Source organism: Gopherus evgoodei, chromosome 6, assembly GCF_007399415.2.
Source record: "Gopherus evgoodei ecotype Sinaloan lineage chromosome 6, rGopEvg1_v1.p, whole genome shotgun sequence".
Taxonomy (NCBI): Eukaryota; Metazoa; Chordata; order Testudines; family Testudinidae; genus Gopherus; species Gopherus evgoodei.
The window spans coordinates 888378-911599 of record NC_044327.1 but is presented as its reverse complement, the minus strand read 5'-3'; the positions used below and the strand labels follow the sequence as shown (position 1 = coordinate 911599).

The 23222-nt window shown below is 43.2% G+C and overlaps 1 protein-coding gene across 4 annotated transcripts in view; it reads right to left on the bottom strand.

The window, feature by feature from the left end:
- Positions 1–23222, bottom strand: part of TDRD7 (tudor domain containing 7) — a 79937-nt gene that overhangs the window by 29979 nt on the left and 26736 nt on the right. For all 4 annotated transcript variants that reach the window (XM_030566870.1, XM_030566867.1, XM_030566869.1 and 1 more), the window contains 3 exons: positions 16985–17577; positions 10333–10519; positions 7768–7879 (listed from right to left, as the gene is read on the bottom strand). In XM_030566870.1, coding sequence (XP_030422730.1) covers positions 7768–7879; positions 10333–10519; positions 16985–17577 — 892 coding nt within the window. The remainder of the gene's footprint in view (positions 1–7767; positions 7880–10332; positions 10520–16984; positions 17578–23222) is intronic.

The following is a 23222-nucleotide window of genomic DNA, read 5'->3' as shown; positions in this document are numbered from 1 at the left end:
CCGTGTCAGAAAAGGTAGGGACTAGCCTGCCTTAGCCAGGCAGCATCGACAACGGGACTTTTAATGGCTAGGCTATCATCATCATCAGTCGTGGGCATCAAGTTTTCTTCAACTGGGTGGCCAGAAAAAAAAAAAAAAAAAAAAAGTAGGAAAACTACTGCTTTAGGGTACTGAAAACCAGGCGGAGGTCCCGTTTGCGGCCAGTTGTTGAACCAGGAGAGAAAGATTTATTTAAGATTTAAAAAAGCTGGCTGCTATAGGGCAACCAAAGACTAAGAAGCCCTGGACGGGTGAATGAAAGGCTGTCTTAATGACCAGATGTACTCTGATACTGTGCATATCAAAGAAACAGGTCTCTCCAACTGGCAATCCAGGATCTTGGAAAGCATACCTTCTGGTGCTTGAGAAGATAGGAGGGAGCACCAGGACAGGAAGAGCATCCACTTTTGGAGGTAAGTCTTGGGAGTACAGACTGGGCTTTCTACTGGATAAGAGAACTGAATGAACACTATTCAAATAGGTTAACTCCATGCTTGAGAGTCACTGAGGAGCCATGCTCTCATATTCAAGAACAAGGGTCCCTCAGTTATGTGTTAACAGATCCAGAGGTAGATGAGGTTTGAGTACCACTCAACCAAGCGAGTGCTAGGATGATAATTCTTGCTCCTTTTTTGATGCAATTTGAGAAAGGTCTTGAGAATTAATTAAATAGGAAGCCAGACATAAAGGAGAGACCTGTGCCATGGTGTTATTAGGGTATCCCCTAGAGAGTCATGACCATGACCTCCCTTGGAGAAGAACAGGTGACATTTTTGTATGGTTCAGGGTAGGGAAAAAAAAAAAAAAAAAGGTTTACCCCAGTACTGTCAGATGCTGCATAAGATGGTCCTTGAACTCTCATTCATGATCCTGCCAGAAGTGTCTGTTCAGGGAGTCTGCAGTTGTATTCTGGAGGCCTGGTAGACAGACTGATGATATTTCTACCTGATAGGTGATGAGCCTGTTTCACAGCCTTAGTGACTTTGCATAAGGATTAGGACCTTGCTCCATGTTGTCTGCTGATATAGTACACTGCTGTCCTGTTATCTAGCATTACTCTGACAGACCTCATATGACAAAAAGGAAGTGTTGGCAAGCCTACCATACTGCTTATAGCTCCAAGATACAGCTATGGAGCAGTTTCCTATACCGACCATGTGATTGTGCTGTCTCCCCCATTAGATGAGTTCTCCATCCCAACAGACACCAATCCATTGCAAGGTTTTTCCAAGGCACTGAATGCAAGAATGGGGTTCAAACATAGGCCTTCTCTGGATCTTTCCACTATGTAAGAGTCCAACACACCTTCTGAGGCACTGTGATGCTTTTGGAGAGGCTGTGTTTGTTTGGGGTATACACTGTTCTTATCTGTCTCTGGAGGCACCTGAGGTGCCTTCTCCCATGAGGAGTCATGTGGCCTAAGACTTTTAGGCAGCTCCTTAGGCTGCAATGTTATGCTGAGATTAGGTTGTACAGCGTGGAGTCTCTCTACTTGGGTAGGTAGGCTCTTGCTGTTGCAGAGCTGAGTAGCTCCTATAAAGTAAGTCTGTTCTCTGAACCTGAGACAGTATGAATTTTTGTGGCTGATGTGAAGTCCAAATATTGAAATAACATTAATGCCCTTTTTGCTTCTTGCCCTTTGAGGTGACTGGCCCTGGAGAAGCCAGTCATCCAGATATGGGAACACTAATACTCCCCATTGACGTAGACAAGGGGCTACCACTGCAAGAATCTTTGCAAACACCCTCAGGGACGTGGAAAGTCTGAATGGGAGAAATCAATATAGATAGTGATCTGCCTCAATCACAAATCTTAGGAAATGCTTGTGTGAAGGGTGGAGGACAACAGAAACAGGCATCCTGAAGGTTGAGCACAATGAACCAGACTTCTGGATCTAAGGATGGAAACATGGTGACTAGTGTCTCCACTCTGAAGTGCTGTGTTGGACATAGTTCAAGATCCTGAGGTCGAGGATTGGTCTCCACCCTGCACTTTTCTTGGGAACCAGGAAGTAACTGGAATAGAACCCTCCTTTGGTGAACATTGATGGGGGGGGACTGGCTCTATAGCTCCCAGAAGAAGGAAAAATGGATCTCTTGCTTTAAGAGTTCCTTGTGCGAGGGATCCCTGAAGAGGGACAGGGGTAGGATGGGAAGGAGGAATAGAATGGAATTGCACAGAATAATCACTTTGATTACTTCCATTATCCACTTGTCTGAGGTAAGGTATCCCCAAGCATGTAGGCAACACAATAGTTTCCAGAGGAGGGGTTGCACAACTGTTAATCCAGTGAAAAGGCATTCTGAACTCAATGCCCATGACTAAGGTGTCAAAAGTGCCTCAGAGGAAGGAGCTGATTGGCTAGAAGTAGGACTTGGAGGCCCGTTGGTCTTTCTCCTGAAAGGGTCCGAGTCTTAGGCCTAGTCTACACTGGGGTGGGGGGAAGAAAGGGAGGAAAATTGATCTGTTACACAACTACAGCTACGTGAATAATGTAGCTGAAGTCGACATACTTAGATTTACTTACCGTGGTGTCTTCACTGTGGTAGGTCCAGTCCTGACGCTCCCTCGTTGACTCTGCCTATGCTTCTCTCCCCGCTGGAGTATTGGAGTAGACAGGAGAGTGCTCGGCGGTCAATTTATTGCATCTTCACCAGACGTGATAAACTGACCCCTGCTGGATCGATCGCTCCGGAGGTAAGTGTAGACATGCCCTTAGGAAAAGTATGCTGATGGTAAAGGAATAGTCTCAATCTCTGAGTGGTTTGAGATCTACTGAATCATTTTTTTGATCCAGGTACATCAATCCCCAGTAACTGCAAGGTTGTCCTGAGCGTGAGGGTGAGTCCTTCAGTGTGTGGAGAGAGAATCCTGTTTTCTCACTGAAGAGCTTAGGCCCTTCAATGGGAAGTCCTCCATTGTGTTTTGAACTTCTCCTGGAAGTCCTGAGGATTGGTACCAGGATGCTCTTCTCATGACCACTGCCACAGCCTTGCATCTGGAAGCATGTAAAGTGGCTTGCAGAGAAGATTTCACAATCAACTGTCCTTTAGTAAAAGATCATGACAGACAGAAATTGATTTTTGGTTTTGTGGCAATTGCTCAATAAAATGCATAAACATGGAGTATGTATTGAAATCTTATTTCGTCATCAAGGCCTGGTAGCTGGCAATGCAAACTTGGAAAGTGGCTGATCAATAGTTCTTCCTTCCCATCAAGTTCCACCTTTTAAATTCCTTATCTGATGGCGAGGATCTATATTGAGTTCCAGTTACTCTCACAGGTAGCCTCCACCATAAGTTCCTTGAAGGTCTTGAAATCATTTGCACAGGAGGGAGGGGGTGGCATTACTGCCTCATCCAGAGGTTAATATGAACTTTGCAGATGGAGATGAGATCTCCTCTGGCTGAGGCTCCTGTTCCTCTTGTACATCTTCTGGTACAGAGAGATGTGCAGAACCAAGGTGTGCTGTACTAGAAGATGTTCTGTAGAAGCAGGTGGGTATTGGTGCTTTCTCCTAGGCATCCAATGAAGTTGGTCACTGTAATGGCCCCACTGGGGAGGTGGATAAGGAAAAGGGACCCCAATGAAATTCATAATCTCTGGGCCTACAAGGTCTGGTAGGTTCCTCATGCTCGTCTTCATGCCAGGGGGTAGGGTACCAGGAACGTTCCTTGTACAGAGATCCGAGTCTGAGGAGTCCTCCCCTGAATTAAGTGACGGTGAAAGCATGATGATATGCTAAATAGGTACCAAAGAGTGGAGGTGTAAACCAGTCCCAACATGTTACGTTTGTGGCAGTACCATGGAGATGACGCTTTTAGATCCTTCTATAATTGACAATTCAGGCTCAGAGAAAAGCTCCTCTGAAGAAAGGACCTGGAAAGAGGCAGAGGGCTCTGATATCCTTCACCTAGAGTTGGTACTGGGTAGTGAGATGGGGGGCTGCTGCAGTACCAGGATGGTTGTAGAGTCCTATCCCCTTTCAGAGGTAGTGCAAGATACCAGTGTTGGGATGAGATGTGTCTTGCTATTTCAGAAGGGAGCAGACGGTGCTGCCTCAGTAGTTGCTCTTGTGGTAGACACATTCAAGAAGTGCTTCTTCTCTGATGCTGGACTCAGTAGGAGCCTCTGCTGTACCGTCAGAGGACAAGAGGTCTCATGCGGTGATCTGCCCCTATTCTTAGTTTCCCTGCTGGGAGAAGAATACCTCCTCCCTTTTGAGGTCTTATTGTTCAGGGCTGCAGACAAAGCTGCAACAGTCTCTGATGTAGAGGCCGATGTATAGGGGAGGGAAGTGAACCCTTCAGGAGCCAAGGCATGCTCCATTAGTATGAGCCTAATTTTACTCTCCCTGTCTTCCTTGGATCTGATCTTAAAACCCAGTCAAATGTTGGCAGGGTTGTGAGAGTCCCCCCAGACACCACAGGCAGCTAGAGAGTGTCCGTTTCTGTGGGGAAAGGACCAGTGGCATGTTTCATAGCTCTTAAACCCTGGGGTTTTGGATTTAATCTTGTGTTGGAGTAGAACTGTTAACACAACAAGAAGGGGAAGAGCCCCCCTCGTCTTCTTGACCAACACAAAATAAGGTATAAGGAAACAGAATTAAAAGAAAAGCTACAAAAACAGTAAACACAAAATACACAAGTTAAGGCAGGAAGCCAAACATAGCAATAAGTAAAACTCTGTCTTGAGCTGCAGGTTGTACAGAAGGAATGAGTGGCAGCAGGCTCATGTCTCCCTATATGTCCTCATTCAGAGCAAGATGCACAGGCGTGGGCCCTTGAATATGACTTTGCAGTCTCTGGTTGAGAACTCACATAGTGCAGTGACGCATGCATGGGGACATACGCTCAAAGAAGAACCAGGCTGTTTATTCACAGGGAACACAAAAGGTTTCAACTAGCAACCACAGATGGTAAGAAAGAACTGAGGGATCCTGCAGGAGGAACCACCCCTAGAGGGACCACTAGAGAAAACTCCCCAACACTGGGTGTATGGGACGCACACACCCCTAAGACCTTGTTTTCTGGCCAGACCTAATGCCTAGTAAGATTTACAAGAGGTCTAAACTCCCATTTAAGTCAATGGGATTGTGACCCTAACAGCTGCTTAGTGCCCACTGACAATGGGTTCACTGCCATGTAACAGCAATTCCTATGATGCCTGACAAACTCACTACATCTTACACGTTGCTGTCATAACTATCTTTAAATAATGTTCTGTGAGATATCAGATGAAAGCCAGTGACACACTGGTCATTAATATCACTGTAAAATGTATTATTAACAATAACCCAAACAAAGGGAAAAACAGGGTTTCTTCCAGACAAGAGGCAGTATAGTTATCAATCTGTCTCTAATATAAACTAAGTTTGGTGATGCCAGAGACAATGGGCAGTTCATTTGCCTCAGAGGTAAACACCAATTACTAGAAGGATGAGAAAACAGCATGGTATCAGCACACGAGAGTCTCACCCCAGGGGATCACCCTGACTCTTGAAATAAAGACAATGGAACTTTGGGGAATATAAGCAGAAGCAAATGGCATCCTGTTATCCATCACTTAGGGGATAAAGGGGCGAGTGCTCTTTGTATCTCTAAACAGTGGAAACCTCACCACATAGGTGGGTGATGTTGAAAGGCTGCTTGAGGTAAGAAGCTTACTTTAGTCAAGGCTATAACCCATTAAGTTTTAGAGAGAGAGGTTGGGTGAGGTAATATATTATTGTACCAATTTCTACTGATGAAATAAACAAGCTTTTGACCTTATACAGAGCTCTTCAAAGTAAGCTTGAAAGTTTGTCTCTTTCATCAAAAGAAGTTGGTACAATACAAGATACTACCTCACCCATCCTGTCTCTAATATCCTGGGGCTGAAATGGCTACAACAAAACTGCAAACAAGTTTAAATTTAAACACTTAGAAGCATTTTAACCATTTTAGCCAAGTGGTGTGTGTACACACTGTGGCAGAGCTCTGACCTTGGCCCCGTGGGTCCTGAGCTTCTAGGCGGTTCACGCTAGCTTCAGTGGCTCACTGTGACCCTCCACGTAGCCCTTCTCTCTCTAGGGCCAGGGTTACAGCTACTGAGCCCTTTTCATCACAGGCCAGCAAGGAAGTTGGTGAGAGAACTCCCACAGTCTCTGTTGTCCCTGGGGCTTATTTCAGAACAGTTTAGCCTCCTGTCCTGACAGGAGCCTGACTTCTCCCAAGAGATGTTCCTGTAGTGGTGGGTTGGGGGAAACCCGGGCCTGCCCTCTACTCTGGGTTCCAGCCCAGGGACCCTAATGGTAGCAGCTGTTGGCAGCCAACCTTTCACTGACAGAGTTGCTATGTTTCGCTGGGCCACTTCCCCACAGCTCTCCTGCTTCTCCCTTCTTCACCCTTACCTTAGGGCTCCCTTAATGATGGTTTGAGGGTGTCTTCATCAACCAGCCCTTCAGCCACACTTCCTCTCCTCTGGCTCCCTGGCTCTCCCCAGCCTGACTGGTATGAGCCCTTTTTATAGTATCAGCAGGGCCTTAGAGTCAGGTGGTCACATTAGCTTAATGCCTTCACTTGACTCTTTGCAGGCTAATTAGAGTCAGGTGTTCTCATTAGTCTGGAGCAGCCCCTGCTCTGGTCAGTCAGGGAACAGAAAACTGTTAATCCACTGGCCAGTATATCTGCCTTCTGCTATACCCAACTGGGTCTATCACAACACACACAAACACTCTCCTTCACCCTCCTCCCTGCCCACGCACACTTGGTAATTTCTGTGAGTGTCCAGTAATGGGATGGATACTGTGGGGAGACACTTCTGGAGAGTTCAGGAACTGAAGAACACCAAGGGTTAACCTACAAGGCAAAGTTAGAACAGAAATCTGTGGGTCTGGCTACCAAAACTGGAGTGGGAAGGAGTTGTCATAACTCAGTTCAGCACCAGCAGATTCCTTTTATGCTGAAGCAGAAGGGTAATGGTGATTTACAATTTTGGATACACCAAGAAAGTGTTACAGGAACATAGGTATTTAACCTGCTTAGGGGTTTTTATAAGTCCTGTCAAGTGTATCTGCACCTTTAGGAGATTAAATACCTTTGTAAGTCTGACCCTTAGTCTCTCTGGGCCTCCGTTTCCCCCATATGTAAAATGGAGCAATTATACTTTCCTTTCTCTCCTCCTGTTTTTGTCTGTGTTGTCTACTTAGGCTGCAAGCTCTTTGGGACAGGGACTTATACCATGTGTCTATACAGTGCCTTGTATAATGGGGCTACAAACTTGGAGGATCTGGAAGACCTGCCCAGCAACATAAATAAGATGCAACAAGCAAGTGTAATAAAAGGAGTGAAGCAGGAAGGAAGGATAAGAGTAACTAGCTTTCTCCATCAAAAAATAAAACAAAACACTAAGAAAACCAGAGAAATTTCAGCTGATCTCTTTCCAGTCTTAAATCAAGCTTCGACCATGAAATATACATTCAAGATCCCTCTAGATTCAATAAAAGAATTTATTTTCCTCTGGTAAAACAAAAGCCTTTTGAAAACAGACTCAGCTTTAATAATCTAGCCAAAATAAAAACATTAATTTGATCTAATTCCATTCCTCACCTTCATTTCCCAGGTTTCTCTGAAGTAGGCAGTAAGGTTTTTGGGGTAAGGGCTCTTTTCCTGCCCCAACCTCTGTTAAGTTGCATGCAAAATTAGGGTACTAGATATTTAATAATTCTCTCAAAAGAGTTCCTCTTACCTGCTAGTTTACACTTTGCAGCTTGGAATGGAAGCAAATAGAAGCGTCTATCTAGTTTGTACACTTTGTTGTTTTCTATAATCTCACTGAAGCCATAATCAACATAGCATACCTAATAATTGAAAGAAAGAGAGAAACATTTATTTTTCATATTACAAGTATGTTATGTGATGGGGCAAGGCCAGATGGCTACAGTAAAGTACTGAGGAACAGGTATGTTAATCCCAGGCTAAACAAATCCCTAGGACCATGGTAACCAAATGGCAGTTGCTCCAGGTTAATCAAGGCCCTGGGGCCAATTAAGATCTTTCTAGAAGGCAGTGGAGATAGCTACATTGATTAGAACACCTGCAGCCAATCAAGGCAGGCTAATCAGGGCACTGGGTTTAAAAAGGAGCTCACTCCAGTCAGGTGGGGAGGAGCCAGAGGAGAGGAAGCACAGAGGGTGTGCTACTGGAGGACTGAGGATTTATCAGACAATCAAGCATTATCAGACACCAGGAGGAAGGTCCTGGGGTGAGGATAAAGAAGGTGTTTGGAAGAGGCCATGGGGAACTAGCCCAGGGAGTTGTAGCTGTCATGCAGCTGTTACAAGAGGCACTATAGACAGCTGCAATCCACAGGGCCCTGGGCTGGAACCCGGAGCAGAGGGCAGGCCCGGGTTCCCCCCTAAACCTCGCAACTCCTGATCAGACACAGGAGGAGTTGATCCAGACTGTGGGTTCCACCAGAGGGGAAGATCACTGAGGTGAGCAAATCCCACCAAGGTAAAAGAGGAACTTTGTCACAGTTAGTACTATTTTAATGATTTATCCAGAAAACACAAACTTGGTGGACTTATTATTTAGTAACACAGTTTTATACAGCCAGCTGTTAACAAAAATCTGCTTCTCATTAACATGGTATATAATTTGCAATACCATTATATGAAAATTCTTCAAACTAACTTAATGTCAATTAAAAAAAGGTTTAGAAAAAGTGCTCCACACCCTTTTTCTTTTTCCTGAAATCACTGCAAGATCAGTGTTAGCTGTTCCTTGGAACATCAGCACTTCAAAGGGTACAAAATGATAGCGCTGTATAGTACATATTGCCTCAGAACAGTACAGAAGATGGCAGTAAAGTGGTAATTCTGAATTTTCTGGCTTTTGTGGGTTTAGGCCAGTCCCTTTAATAGTATTTCAGTGCAGTTCTAGGTATTTCCCTTTTGTTTTTATGAGAATGGAACCTTTCTGAGTCTCATTTCTGTTAGTTACATGGTGTGAGAATACAGCAGACTTCATATCATCTTGACAAGTATATTGCTTAGTCAGTGGGAGAAAATGGCTGATGGTGGTTGGAACAGAAGCAGCTATAGTGATGGTTTGTAGCAGCTTATACAGATGGTCTCTTGTTTTTCTGAACTACACACTGCACCATGCCAACTTCTTTAAGATCACCAGACTCAGAGAGAATGATTTTGAAGCCTTTCTGAAAATCTGATGTGCAAACCAGACACTCCAGAAAGCCAGACTTCAACAAGAAATCTGGAAGTGATACTTCAGAAAGCAGGCTGTACTGCAACGCACCATTGGCCCCTCTACTGTGCAAGCCATTGCAGTTAGCTGTAATCTGGAGAGAAATCAGAGGTACATTAGCTACTGTTGTAGTTTTTCTGCAGCTAATACTAAAGCCTTCGAATACTGGACAGAGTCTCTCACCTCATAGTTTCCCAGCTGAATGAGAACTCACACAGTTTTGGAACAGATACTTAAAACTGCATGTCTCCACTAGACTAATTTGTGAAGTGGACTAGTATTAGAAGTGTGTTTAGCAGATCTTAGTGGAAGTATATCATGCTGACTAGGGAAGTAGAGACTGCAAAAAATAAAAACCTAACATTTAAGGTTAGTTAGTATAACTACATAGTGACACTAGACACAAAGGCTTGAAATTTTTCTTAAAAAAACCTTTCAGTTCAGTCATGTTCTCTAAAAGTAGAGCCACCAAAAATACAATAGTGACTCTAGAGAACAATGAACAAGAGGAGAAACTGCAGCAGTGTGAAGAGTTCAATAACTCTGTTCAAGGTATTTTATTAACCAGCATGCTGAGTACACTAGCAGGACTACCAAGTCAGCGTAAGTCAGCCTAAGCTCTAGTGCTAAGCTGCAAAAAAACACAGTAAGGATAGACTTGTGGTAACTGCACTAGGACTGGATTCAGGAGATCAGCATTCTAGTTATCTATTGACATTTACATTCACATTCTATATCTGGAAGATGGAGATACTACTTCCAAGTTTCATAATGATGCACAGGATACGTTAGTGTATTAGAGCTACCAATGAACACAGACAAGCCTAAAATAATAAAAAAAACACACAGGAAAAATGCAACAGACCATTTACTTTAGCTGCAATGCTGTAATTATTTTTAAAACCAGTTTTTTTCATATAAGGAAGAGCAAAAGCAATTCGTTGCTGAGTACTGCAGAGTGATTCTGCTGTGATAAATGCACAGCTATTACCTGTATTATTTATACTAATTCTTTTTCACAAAGTGTCAGAATGGAAGAGTTGCTTGCCTTTATTCTATTGTCTTCCATTGAAATTATCTGAGCACGCAACCAGGCATCTTCCTCAGCATGTACAGCGACAAGTTGTCCAATGCTTACAGACTGCATTAGCAATACTGTGGAATTCTGACTATAATATTCTTTCATCTCATCTTCCATTAGTTCTTGAGCAGCAGAATAGTCTTTGCCCACGTACCTATAGTATGTCAGGGGAAACAAATCCACCAAAGAGGTAAGTACAGCGACAGAAAAGTTGAGCAGATGCAAAAGCTGAAACAGAAAAGCATACATGTAGATATTTAGTCATACCAGTATCTGAACTTTCCCTCTCAAAAAATGAGGATACAGAAACAGAGTTATAGTTCTTAGAAAAGCAAAGAATTTAGTATTACTATCTGAAGCTAGGTAAGGGTCTAATGAGAGACCCAATATAACTGTTTGGATTCGATTGTAAGTATGCAAAAAGAAAATTGCTAGTGGATCAGTCCAATACCGTAACGGATCTTCTAGTACTCTTTAGAACCTGAACTTTTCCAGTGAAAGTCCCTAGCACTTCTGGTAGTGAAGGTATATTTCATTTTATAAGCTGAGTGGTGTCTGAAGTCAGGAACCAGGAAACTGGAACTTATCTTTGAAACTTTAAGGGATTGTGACCCTTCACATTCATGGAAACATTGGTTACATCAGTATGATTTCACCAAGTTAAACTTTGTGCAAAGGAAAATTTCTCCACACGAACCTCAGGGAAACTAGAGCAGCTTTAGGCATCAAACTTGTCAGACCATCTGCTGCAGTCTCTCTCCAGACTTGATCCCTAATACTAGGCTGCTGTCCTCGTTCATCCCTAGACAAATTTGGTTCCCAGAACAATCCATTCTTCAATTGGGTCAGATTCTGATCTCCCTGATTGCCCCTCCATCCATTTCCTTTGGCTGTGATTTGGGAAGAAAGTGAAGTTATTTCTTCAACTGTGGTTAACTCTAATCCTTTACTCATTAACATTCATGTGCTAGTTCAGCTGTTACTGTGCCATCAGCTGTCACACTGCTTCCTTTCACTTGTCAGTGGCAAAATGTAAAGCTGCAGTCTTGTAGATAGACAGACTGCTGCAGCAGCCCAGCTATAAAGGCAAAGTTCATATAAACCCAAAAGAAGGGTGCAAGAGCGCCAAATTTCATTTAAAAAATGTAAAAAGTTATGCCATATGATCACTCAGGACATTCTTGCTTAATTAGTTTCTGGCAATATTCAAACATCTGATTAATAGGGTATTAAATGATTTTGTTTTCTCAAAGCCAGTGAAGTATCAGATTAAGTTTATACCGGGAGAGAGATTTCTTTTTCCTGATTCTTTTAAAGTTATCTTTACATAATTTACTTAGATTGTAGAATCACAACACTCCACCATATGCTAAGGTGTCCAGCTACATATTACTAAGTATTTGCTTTGTATTCAATGTAATTCACCTTTGTAAAGAGAGCCCATATCAAGCCATGAAGACAGGAATTATAGCATTTTTAGCTACAGTTCATTTCAAACATGAAATTCACTTCATTTTTAAACTGAAAATGCAGCTCACTTTTTAAAATGTTCACTATGGCAGTGCACCTCTACTGTGTTCCTTCCAAAGTAGTAAACTAATAGAATATCTATCTATCTATCTATCTATCTATCTATCTATAAAAAGAGAATCAACTTGAGTGGTCAGAGGCTTTAACTTCAATGAAAGTTTATTCCTAAGGGAAAAACACAACAAAAGTTACTAACTATCCTGCTAGAAAGAGTTAAATCACATCCATGTATCTATATTGTAGGATCTATATCTGTAAATATATGCATGTACCAACCTACCAATAGTGGCAATATCCCTATTATGAAGTTTATCAAGCACTTTAACCAGCTCACTTGCACTCTACCCACAAGTGCTCACTAGGACTACTTCTAACAATGCAAATCTGAATATCTTAAAATCCCCATCCAATTGCTTTCAACTTCTATTCTACCCTGGTTAAATCTCAGACAGCAGGGTATCATCCAAGTACCAATCTAAACTAAACAAAGGAACAGCCGAGACACAGTCATGGTCCAAACAAATAAAAGAGGAATCTGATCACATTGATAGCATTGCAGCCAACACCGTCTCACTAGCTTCCCTAGTCATAGAATATCAGGGTTGGAAGGAACCTCAGGAGGTCATCTAGTCCAACCCCAACTAAATCATCCCAGCCAGGGCTTTGTCAAGCCTGACCTTAAAAACATCTAAGGAAAGATTCCACCACCTCCTTAGGTAACCCATTCCAGTGCTTCACCACTGTCCTAGTGAAGAAGTTTTGCCTAACATCCAACCTAAACCTCCCCCACTCCAACTTGAGACCATTATTCCTTGTTCTGTCATCTGCTACCACTGAGAACAGTCTAGATCCATCCTCTTTGGAACCCCCTTTCAGGAGTTGAAAGCAGCTATCAAATCTCCCCTCATTCTTCTCTTCTGCAAACTAAACAATCCCAGTTCCCTCAGCCTTGCCTCATAAGTCATGTGCTCCAGCTCCCTAATTATTTTTGTTGCTCTCTATTGGACTCTTTCCAATTTTTCCACATCCTCCTTGTAGTGTGGGGCCCAAAACTGGACACAATACTCCAGATGAGGCCTCACCAATGTTGGAGAGGGGAATGATCACATCCCTCGATTTCCTTGTAATGTCCCTACTTATACAGCCCAAAATGCCATCAGCCTTCTTGGCAATGAGGGCACACTGTTGACTCATATCCAGCTTCCTGTCCACTGTAATCCACAGGTCCTTTTCTGCAGAACTGCTGCCTAGCCACTCGGTCCCTAGTCTGTAGCAGTGCATGGGATTCTTCCGTCCTAAGTGCAGAACTCTGCACTTCTCCTTGTTGAAGCTCAGATTACTTTTGGCCCATCCTCTAATTTTTCTAGGACCTTCTGTATCCTATCCCTACCCTCCAGCGTTATCTACCACTCCTCCCAGTTTAGTGTCATCTGCCATACTCCTTCAGTAGGACAGATGACATCATGGAATGGGGTGTATCTCATTGAGGCAGATGTACAATTGCATCATTTCTCCCTCTCAGAGACAGAACTATCCAAATCACTTTTTTCTTTCCACTGCAAAGACCTGAAATCAAGGATCAAGTCTATCTAGTTTTGAAAAGTGAATTTATTTGCCCACAAAGAAATATTTCACATCATTTCCAAGGACCGGCAGCTTGGACTCACCAGGATGTCTACCTCCTGAAACCACTGCATTCATTTATCTCCCAGATATTAATGGGGAGTAGAATGAAACCTCTCTCATATGATCAGCAGTGTGAGATTCCATTTACCCTTCATGACAGGATGGATTAAATTAAGAGGGCAACTTCCACCACTGCATTCTAGCTTCTGTGCTTCAACTTCTGAAGGGTAGAGAAATGGAGATTAATAGTCTAGGACAAGACTGTTGCAATATCCATTAAGAGGCCTGGTGTTCTCCCTCAGAATGCAAAGCCAGCTTTTCACCTTACTTCATACCAGTAAAACAAATCTCATGTATCACCATGAGCAAAGCTGAGTTCTGCTTGTCCTAAGTAACAGTCCTACCAGCACAAGGGTGCAATCACTCCCTACACACACATCTCTAGTGGAAAATACAGTAGGAAAAATGAATATAGACACCCACACACCCAGCATGAAAAAATGGATGTTAAAACCAACTATAATGAGACTAATCAATTAAGGTGGGCTATTCTAAGCAGGAGAAAACCTTTTGTAGTGATAATCAGGATGACAAGAAGGTGTGAGTAATAGTTGGGGGAAAATGCTAAGCCATAAAAATGTTGGCATACTGTGGGGCCAAGGAGGTACCCATAGCAGTGCCACTGACTTGAAGGTATACATTGTCCTCACCCGCAACTATTTCACATCTGGGGACAAAGTCACAAAGTTCAGCCACCAGGTTAGCCATGACATTATCGGGGATACTGTTCCTGACAGCTTGTAGTCCATCTTTGTGTGGAATGTTGGTGTATAGGGCTTCTACATCCATTGAACAGTATGTAATAAGTGTACAGTAAATTAATGTCAACATTAAAGACTGAAAAATAAAGTGTTGAGCATGGTTCCAGATCTGACAGAACACAAAGCTGTGGGGAGAAAGACAGGCTCTGTGCACCTCCCTTATTGATGTGAAGCATGTAATCTGCGTTGGTCGATTAATGTTCTAGCATACAAAACCAAGTCCTTGCTTACACTGGCCATTTTCCCCTCAAAAAATCATCCCACAGTTGCTGCCACCAGTTCAGATTTACCATTATCTTTGTTTTTTAAATTAATTTAATCTGAATATAACTGAACTCTTCCAGGGGCTCCCTATATTTTCAATTCTCCGTTGTGCAGTAAGTGTATCATCATTTTTTAATAACCTAGGCTCAATCATAAACTCAAGTGGCCTTTCCTTTATTTTGATGAGTGATTTTTCCATTCAGAGAGAGTTTGGTATACCACCTTGGTTAAAAGTTTGGCACAAACTAGTTTACTGGTTTTAGACACAAGTTCAAGATAAAATTACAACCAGCCCCCTGCAATTGTAGCACTTCAGAATAAAAGAGTAAGAACTTGTTTGAGGTAAAGGACAACTATGAACGGTGTTAAGGCTCAGATTGAGAAAGAAAAGTGTTGGTCCTCTAGTCACATTTTGCCAATAAACCCAAAGTAGATGGCTATTTCTGATACAATTATCGGTAGGCTTCAGAGTTAACACCATTTAGAACAGTTTCCATCTTTCTACAGCCCAACACCGTTTTGAGGCTCTTAATTTTCTCTAACTAAAACGGGCGGGCAAACTCTTTGGCCTGAGGGCCATATCAGGTTTTGGAAATTGTATGAAGGGCCAGCCTCCACCTCCTATCTGCCCCCACCCCGGACTCCTGTCCCATCCAAGCACCCCTGTTCTCTGATGCACTCCCGCCTACCCCCCCGGACCCGTGCCCCATCCAACCCCTCCTCTCATTCCTGATGCCCCCCCGACCCCTGCCCCATCCAGCCACCCCTTATCCCTGTCCCCTGACAGCCCCCCCGATCCCTGCCCCATCCAACCACCCCTTATCCCTGTCCCGACTGCCCCCTGCTACCCCATCCAAACCCTTCAACCTGACTGCCCCCCTGGGACCCCTGTCCCCATTCAACCCCCTATTCCCTCCACCCCAGACTGCCCTGACATCTATCCACACCTCTGCCTCTTGACCACCGTCCTGAACACCCCAGCCCTCTATCCAGTCCCCCCACTCCTTGCCCCCTTACCATGCTGCCTGAAGCACCAGTGGGCTGGCACCACAGCCATGCCATCCGGCTGGAGCCAGGCCACGCTGCCGCCACCACCACACAGCACAGAGCACTGGGTCAGGCCAGGCTCGGCTCTGCAGCTGCGCTGCCCCAGGGGTTGGGCAGGACAGTCCCCCGGGCCACATGTGGCCCGCAGCCCTTAGTTTGCCCACCCCTGATAAAAGGATTAGAAATTTAGTAGAAATTGGTATAATTGATCAGATTTGTATATTTTTATTAAATATATGCATAATTTGGTTCCAAATCCCTTATTATGGTACTTATTTAAATGTATGTTTTTATTGCCATTACCTTTGGTCTCCCCCACCCTTCTTTCCTCCTGTTGCTCACCATACCTTGTATAATTAGGTTAGTAAGCTCTTGAGAGACCGTCCTTCCCCCACCCAAGGTATCCGTAGAGTGCTTAGCACAATAGGGCCCAGATCCTGACTGGGGCTTTTGAGGATTACTGGGAAATTTTTTTATTAAATGTAAGCTTTAACTCTGCAGAAACTGACTTAATACAAGAGGAGTGTTGATATATCACTCTACCTAGTATCTGCTCAGTTCATCCTGAGGTGCTATGTAAAGTAATTTTCAAGGGTTTGTAACTAAACTTTTTTGATGAAAAGTCAGCACAGTGGCTACGACACACACACACACACACACACACACTTCATAGATTACATTTTCTACATTCTATCACAATGTAAAGAAAACTAGTAAGTCTAACATGGGATTTCCTGACACAAATGTTTACGTATATAACAACAATCCTTTCTAGAACAGTGGAGCTATTTTAATGTTGGTCCTCAGTGGACTAAGCCACAAATTAACATGCAATCAATTCAAAGCACTATTAAACTATTGGTATATTAAAGTGCAAATTTTAGTGCACAGTCATTGTCCTTATGTTTATATTACACTGCAGTTTTCCTTTATAGCTGAACAAATACACCTAAGCTAATGGGTAAATCACAGTTTTAAAGGTCAGATATAATAGGAAGGTGACATCTGAACAGCATGATGATGAAGAGGACAACGACAATTTAAAAACCCCACTATCCAATGGCAGCTGAACAGCCTCAGCCCTTCTCTGCTTCTTACTCTAAAACTTATGCTGGGATTAGTTTAATGAACCTTCACAGAGCTCACTTCTGTTTAGTATTTTAAATGTGTTAGTATTGCTAGTAACTATTACAGTTTGTTAGTGCAGTTTTCTATGGTTCTATTTTCTTTTGTAAAATAGCTTTTCGTGAGCCAAGTAGTGAGGAAGTTGATTGTGCAGAATGATCTCTGGATTTTAGAAAAAATGAAGAAAGTATGAAATAAAGACTTGCCTAATAACAACTTCATTAGTGTTGTTCAATTCTACTACCAATACAGATGGAGATGCTTCTGCTGGAATGATTAAAGGAGGGACCATTATATTTTCTGGATGCTGCTCTTTGGTCTTTTCCATTAACTGAGAGCACTCTTGCTCAACCATTATCTTCTGATCTTCATGGATATGGACATTATCAGTGGCATTCAGATTCTCATCAATGTACTTTTGCGGTTTAGCATAGAGGATTGCCTTTTTAGGGCTGTCACTTATCTGGTTGACAGTACATATATCAGAAAATAAGTCAAGATTATTCAGAGCATCCTTAGGAAATTTTACTTTGTATGTGTCTTCATACACCTTGGGAAGTGCATTAGCCCAAAGACCACTGGAATACTTAAACAAAATTTCTGCAACTTTCTGTTTGAAGTCAGTATTCAGAAAAGCTGATTTGGTTTCCATAACTGGCTTTAACAAAGGATCTGCTGTTGAAGAAGTAAGGTTCTGAGATGTTCTTTCATGGTCTATGCCACTCTTCACTAATTGTTGCATTTTCTTAGCAGGATAAAGGAGTACATCTGTATGCCCACCAGTGCACATTTTTTCCACCTTGAAAAAAGGAAAGCACAGTGAGATATTGACCATTTGTAAGTAATCTAACCTAAATATTAAGAATGAACTATTCATTTTATACAGTCTTAGGAAGATATCTACAGGAATTTAAGCATGAGCTATTTTATTTTGTGCGTGCAATGATTTCCCTTAACATCTCCTTTTCCCTTTACAGGGGACACTGACCAGGAAAGCGGGACACAAGCCTTCCCAAAGTGAACACTGGATCTACTTCCTGCATTAGGAGGTGCTTAAAGGCAAGTTTCCTCTTCTGCCCCTGTGATGGTAGAACACAATCCAATCTACTCCACTCCAAAACTGATTTTCCCAGCCTTGGACCCTACAGCTCATTATTTTACATGACAACAAAATCAGCACTAATCTGACCTCCTCATTGGCAGTTTTAGCAGAGATAAGGACCAACTCAAGCATGAGATATGCTCCTCTGCTCAAGGAGTAGCTCTGTTCTTGGACTGACTTTTACTAAATCAACAAGGGCACTTCGGAGGCCTATCAAATCTACATAGTAGGGGCCTCAAAACCTCCTCAAAGCACTTCCAGGCAGCTCCAGGGCCTCTGAAATTTGTCCATTAATGACCTCTCCACTTTGTATGAGGCCCCACGCCCCTCCCCAGGGAAAGAATATTAAAATATACCAAGCCCCCATTGATGAGGGATTTGGCGGTGCATTTTAGAGAGATTGGAGCCCACTGGTGATGCTCCTCTCTGGGGACTGACTGCTGTCACATGGAGGGGAGGCCCTACCTGTGGGACTGTTGAATGGCTCATTTTCAGAAGCCCAGAGATGTCCTATGCATCTGACAAAGTGGGTATTCACCCACAAAAGCTTACGCTCCAATACGTCTGTTAGTCATGTCACAGAAAACTGTCACTTTTACAGATTCAGACTAACACAGCTACCCCTCTGATACTTGGGGGGGGGGGGGTGGGAGAAGACTGTCTAGCCCAGAGAGCAACCCTATTAATATGCACACTGGCATTTAGGGCAAGGAAAATCAGGAATATAGGGAAAAGAAGCACCAGAGAAGAGATGGAAATGTGAACTAAGATACGGAAGAAGCAGAGAAAGAAAAACAGACTAAGATCAAATGTAGACAGATTAACTTGAAGGATTTAATGAGCTGTTAAATTCCCATTTGACTGAAGCAGAACCAAATTTAAAAAAGATTAAAACAGAACTGGTAACCATTGCAATACTTGGGACTTCGTACAGACTCCCACTTGAAGAACATACCATTTAAAAAAAAAAGAATCAGTGAAAGGAATTCTCAATTCGTAATGGCTGTGGCAAATATGGAAGAGCGACCATGTTGTTACTCTGCATGCTTCCTCCACTGAATGCTGAGGCTGAAGCAGCCCAGGAGAAAGCAGTGATCCCCTCGTGGAGCACGCTAGGTCTCCAGAAGTGGCTTGCCCATTTCTGTGAACACCTTTTTAAGGGCAGCAGTCTTAGAGGCTGTTTTCTTTACACTTGAAGTACCCGGGAGATTTGTACTTTATTGGAAGAATGAGGAGAATTCACACTTTTTGGAGCTCCTCTCTCATTCTGGAAGGAAGGGAAGATGGATGGAGTAAATCACAATGGAATTTGATCTTAACTTTCAAAAGGAATGTGGTGCAAGGTTTTAGGACCTTATAACATGTTTTTCTGAGGCAGTGGCCGCGGTGGCATCTTTAATTATTAGAAGCTGGAGAAAAACTTGAGGGATCATCTATGATCTGAATAAAGTAGTACAGATGCAACACTTCGGTGTTTACATGAAAAATTCTGCATTCTTGATGGAGAGTCATCTGAATATCTTTATTTGGCTTTGTTTGAATGAGCCCAAGAATCTTGTTGGCTATGGGCAACTATGGCTCTTAGATTCATTAGTACAGCACTTTGACCTCATGGATTGCATTTTTGGGCTGTGTAGCCTGGGAATGAGAGATAGATACAGACATATACATACATCAATGCTTCTCCAAAGGTGCTTACCTAGCAGTGCTACAGGTAGGGCAGAACCCTTAGTGTGGATGTGCCAAGGCAATATACTAGAAAACCCTCCAAAGATACTAGCAAATAGCTTCTCGCTAGCGTTCAAGAGTCCTGATTATACACATATAATTGAGACAGTGTGCAGGTGTATAACTATGGTTCTTTGAATACATTGCCTCTGTAGATCCATGCTGTAGTGGAAAGCTTTGCCAGCCTTCTAAAAAGACCCTATTTAATAATGGGCAATTCGTTCTAACAAAGAAAGGTATAACACAATCCAACAGCTAGAAGTTGGAAGCTAGACAAATTCAGAAGGGAACTAAGGTGTACATTTTTAAGAGTTAGTATAATTAACTAGTGGAACAATTTACCAACCGTGTATCCTCTATCACTGACATTTTTAAAATCAAGATAGGAAGTTTTTCTAACAGATCTACTCGAGGAATTATTGTAGGAACGTTCTCTGGCCTGTGTTACACAGGAGGTCAGACTAGATGAACCTAACAGTCCCTCTGGGCCTCAGAATCTATAAAAGCAATAGGGAAGGGCAGGGGGGAAGGATAGCTCAGTGGTTTGAGCATTGGCCTGCTAAACCCAGGGTTGTGAGTTCAATCCTTGAGGAGAGGGGCCATTTAGGGACTTGGGGATTGGTCCTGCTTTGAGCAGGGGGTTGGACTAGATGATCTCTTGAGGTCCCTTCCAACCCTAATAGTCTATGATTCTAAATTGGAGTTGCTTGAGCACTCCTTTGCAGAACACTGTTTTCAGGCCTGCAGGTATAAGACTAAACACATCCTAAGCGGTCACTGGTTTCTGCCAACTCATTCAAATATCTATTACAGAGTCCCAGCTGGGAAAGAAGGCATGGGGATCTGCACAAGTATGTATTTAAACTAATCTTCCTCATTTGAGAATGATTTCTCCAGATCCACATTTCAACTTAAACAGTACAGTACCAAGAAAGGAGAACAGAGAAGTACTAATTGAAGTGTTCACGAACTTCTCTCCCAAATGAGATGCTGAATCAAGAACAACATGGCATGAAAGGAACTGCAAATTCCACTGTACATCACACAAAGGGCAACGCTCCATTAAGAAGGCCCTGGAATGGAGGCCTGAGGGCCTCTCCAAGAGGAACTCCAGCTCTAACGTAACACAAGGTCCAATCCACTTGCACCAGAGTTAATCTTCATCCAAAAAACATTATCTCCTAAATCTACAGGAGCGCCTAGAAAAAGCTCTGCAGGACACCTTTCCCCTTTCCTCCATTAATGATCTGGAGGATGGCATGGATTGCATCCTCAGCAAGTAGGAATAGGATACAGAGGGACCTAGACAAATTAGAGGACTGGGCCAAAAGAAATCTGAAGAGGTTCAGCAAGGACAAGTGCAGAGTCCTACACTTAGGATGGAAGAATCCCATGCACTGCTACAGACTAAGGAGCGAGTGGCTAGGCAGCAGATTGCAGAAAAGGACCTAGGGGTTACAGTGGACGAGCAGCTGGATATGAATCAATAGTGTCCTTGTTGCCAAGAAGGCTAATGGCATTTTGGGCTGTATAAGTAGGGGCATTGCCAGGAGATCGAGGGACGTGATTGTTCCCTTTATTCTAAATATATAGAGATGGAGATGTACCTATCTCATAGAACTGGAAGGGACCCTGAAAGGTCATTGAGTTCAGCCCCCTGCCTTTGCTAGCAAGACCAAGTACTGATTATGCCACAGATCCCTAAGTGGCTCCCTTAAGGATTGAATTTACAACTCTGGCTTTAACAGGCCAATGCTCAAACCACTGAACTATCCCTCCCCCTTCGGCATTGGTGAGGCCTCATCTGGAGTACTGTGTCCAGTTTTGGGCCCCACACTACAAGGAGGATGTGGAAAAATTGGAAAGAGTCCAGTGGAGGGCAACAAAAATGATTAGGGGGCTGGAGCACATGACTTATGAGGAGAAGCTGAGGGAACTGGGATTTAGTCTGCAGAAGAGAAGAATGAAGGGGGATTTAATAACTACTTTCAACTACCTGAAAGCAAGTTCCAAAGAGTACAGATCTAGACTGTTCTCAGTGGTGGCAGATGACAGAACAAGGAGCAATGGTCTCAAGTTGCAGTGGGGGAGGTTTAGGTTGGATATTAGGAAACACTATTTCACTAGGAGGGGGTGAAGCACTGGAATGGGTTACCTAGGGAGATGGTGGAATCTCCTTCCTTTGAGGTTTTTAAGGTCAGGCTTGACAAAGCCCTGGCTGAGATTTAGTTGGGGCTGGTCCTGCTTTGAGCAGGGGGCTGGACTAGTTACCTCCTGAGGTCTCTTCCAACCCTGATATTCTATGGAACAACACTCCTGATGAGCCACAGTTACTATGGTGAGGAGGGAGGGATAGCTCAGTGGTTTGAGCACTGCCCTACTAAACCCAGGGTTATGAGTTCAATCCTTGAGGGGGCCACTTAAGGATCTGGGGCAAAAATCAGTACTTGGTCCTGCTAGTGAAGGCAGGGGCTGGACTCGACCTTTTGGGGTCCCTTCCAGTTCTAGGCGATAGGTATCTCTCCATATATAAATATTTACATCTCTTCTTTGAGATGGCATCATCATAATCTCGTTTCTGGGTTTCTAGTGAGTTATTCGACCACCAGACCAGGAAGGTGGGCTGGAAAGTACTTTAGATTTCAAGAAATGCCTTACAGATTGAGCATTTAAATGCTTACCCGTCAAGAAATGAGTGATGTGTAAATGCATATACAGGAATCCAGACTGAGCAGCCTTGCAGATTTCTATGAACAAGCAGGCTCTGGGACAATAAGCTTAAGACCCTGAAGTACTAACACCCCAGTCAACTAATATTTTCAGTAAGCAGCGCTTGCCTAGTGGAAAGAGTTCCTTTTATATCAATTCCCAAAGACTACTAAAATTTCAATTGATATGCAAAATGCCTTGTGTCATATCTCAAAGAGCCTTACTGACATGTAAGGTATTAAGCCTAGCTTCCCTGGGACATAAACTAGATTTTGGGAAGGGCATTAAGAGATTGTTAGTTTCATTACAGTACAGACTTGAGCCTCCAACCAACACCAGGCCTACACACTGTACTAAGTACTACATAAAATGAAAGACATTACCTGCCTAAAGTGTTTTCCACTGCCCTGCTTCCTCTGATGTTGCCAAGGCTGCCTCAAACTAAAACTAGAAGACGATGGGCAAGTACAAGCAGGAAGTACAGACCATTTTCTGGGCTGTTTAGCACAGTCCCAGAGACAGACATGATAGATGAAATGTTGGAGAAAATGAAGGACCTTGCATTTTTCATCTCAAGATTGATGAAACCCCTTCTCCTCAAACAGGAGGTCTTTCCCCTACAATCCACGGTCATGTGGAAGGTTCAAGGTTTTCAGTCAGCAGTACTGTCAGAAACAGATGATGCCACCTTACAAGGTGAAGTGTCAAACTAGGCATAGGATATGCACTACACACTCCTCAGTCACCCGGTCCTTTTACTGAGTATGAGAAAAACTATAGGCAGGCATAGGGAGCAGTTTTTCTTACAGATGAAGCTATACCTGGCCATGACAGCTTGACTTTGGGCCATATGACCATTTAGCTGGATCAAGCACATTATAAAAAGGGATAGAGCACATTTCCCT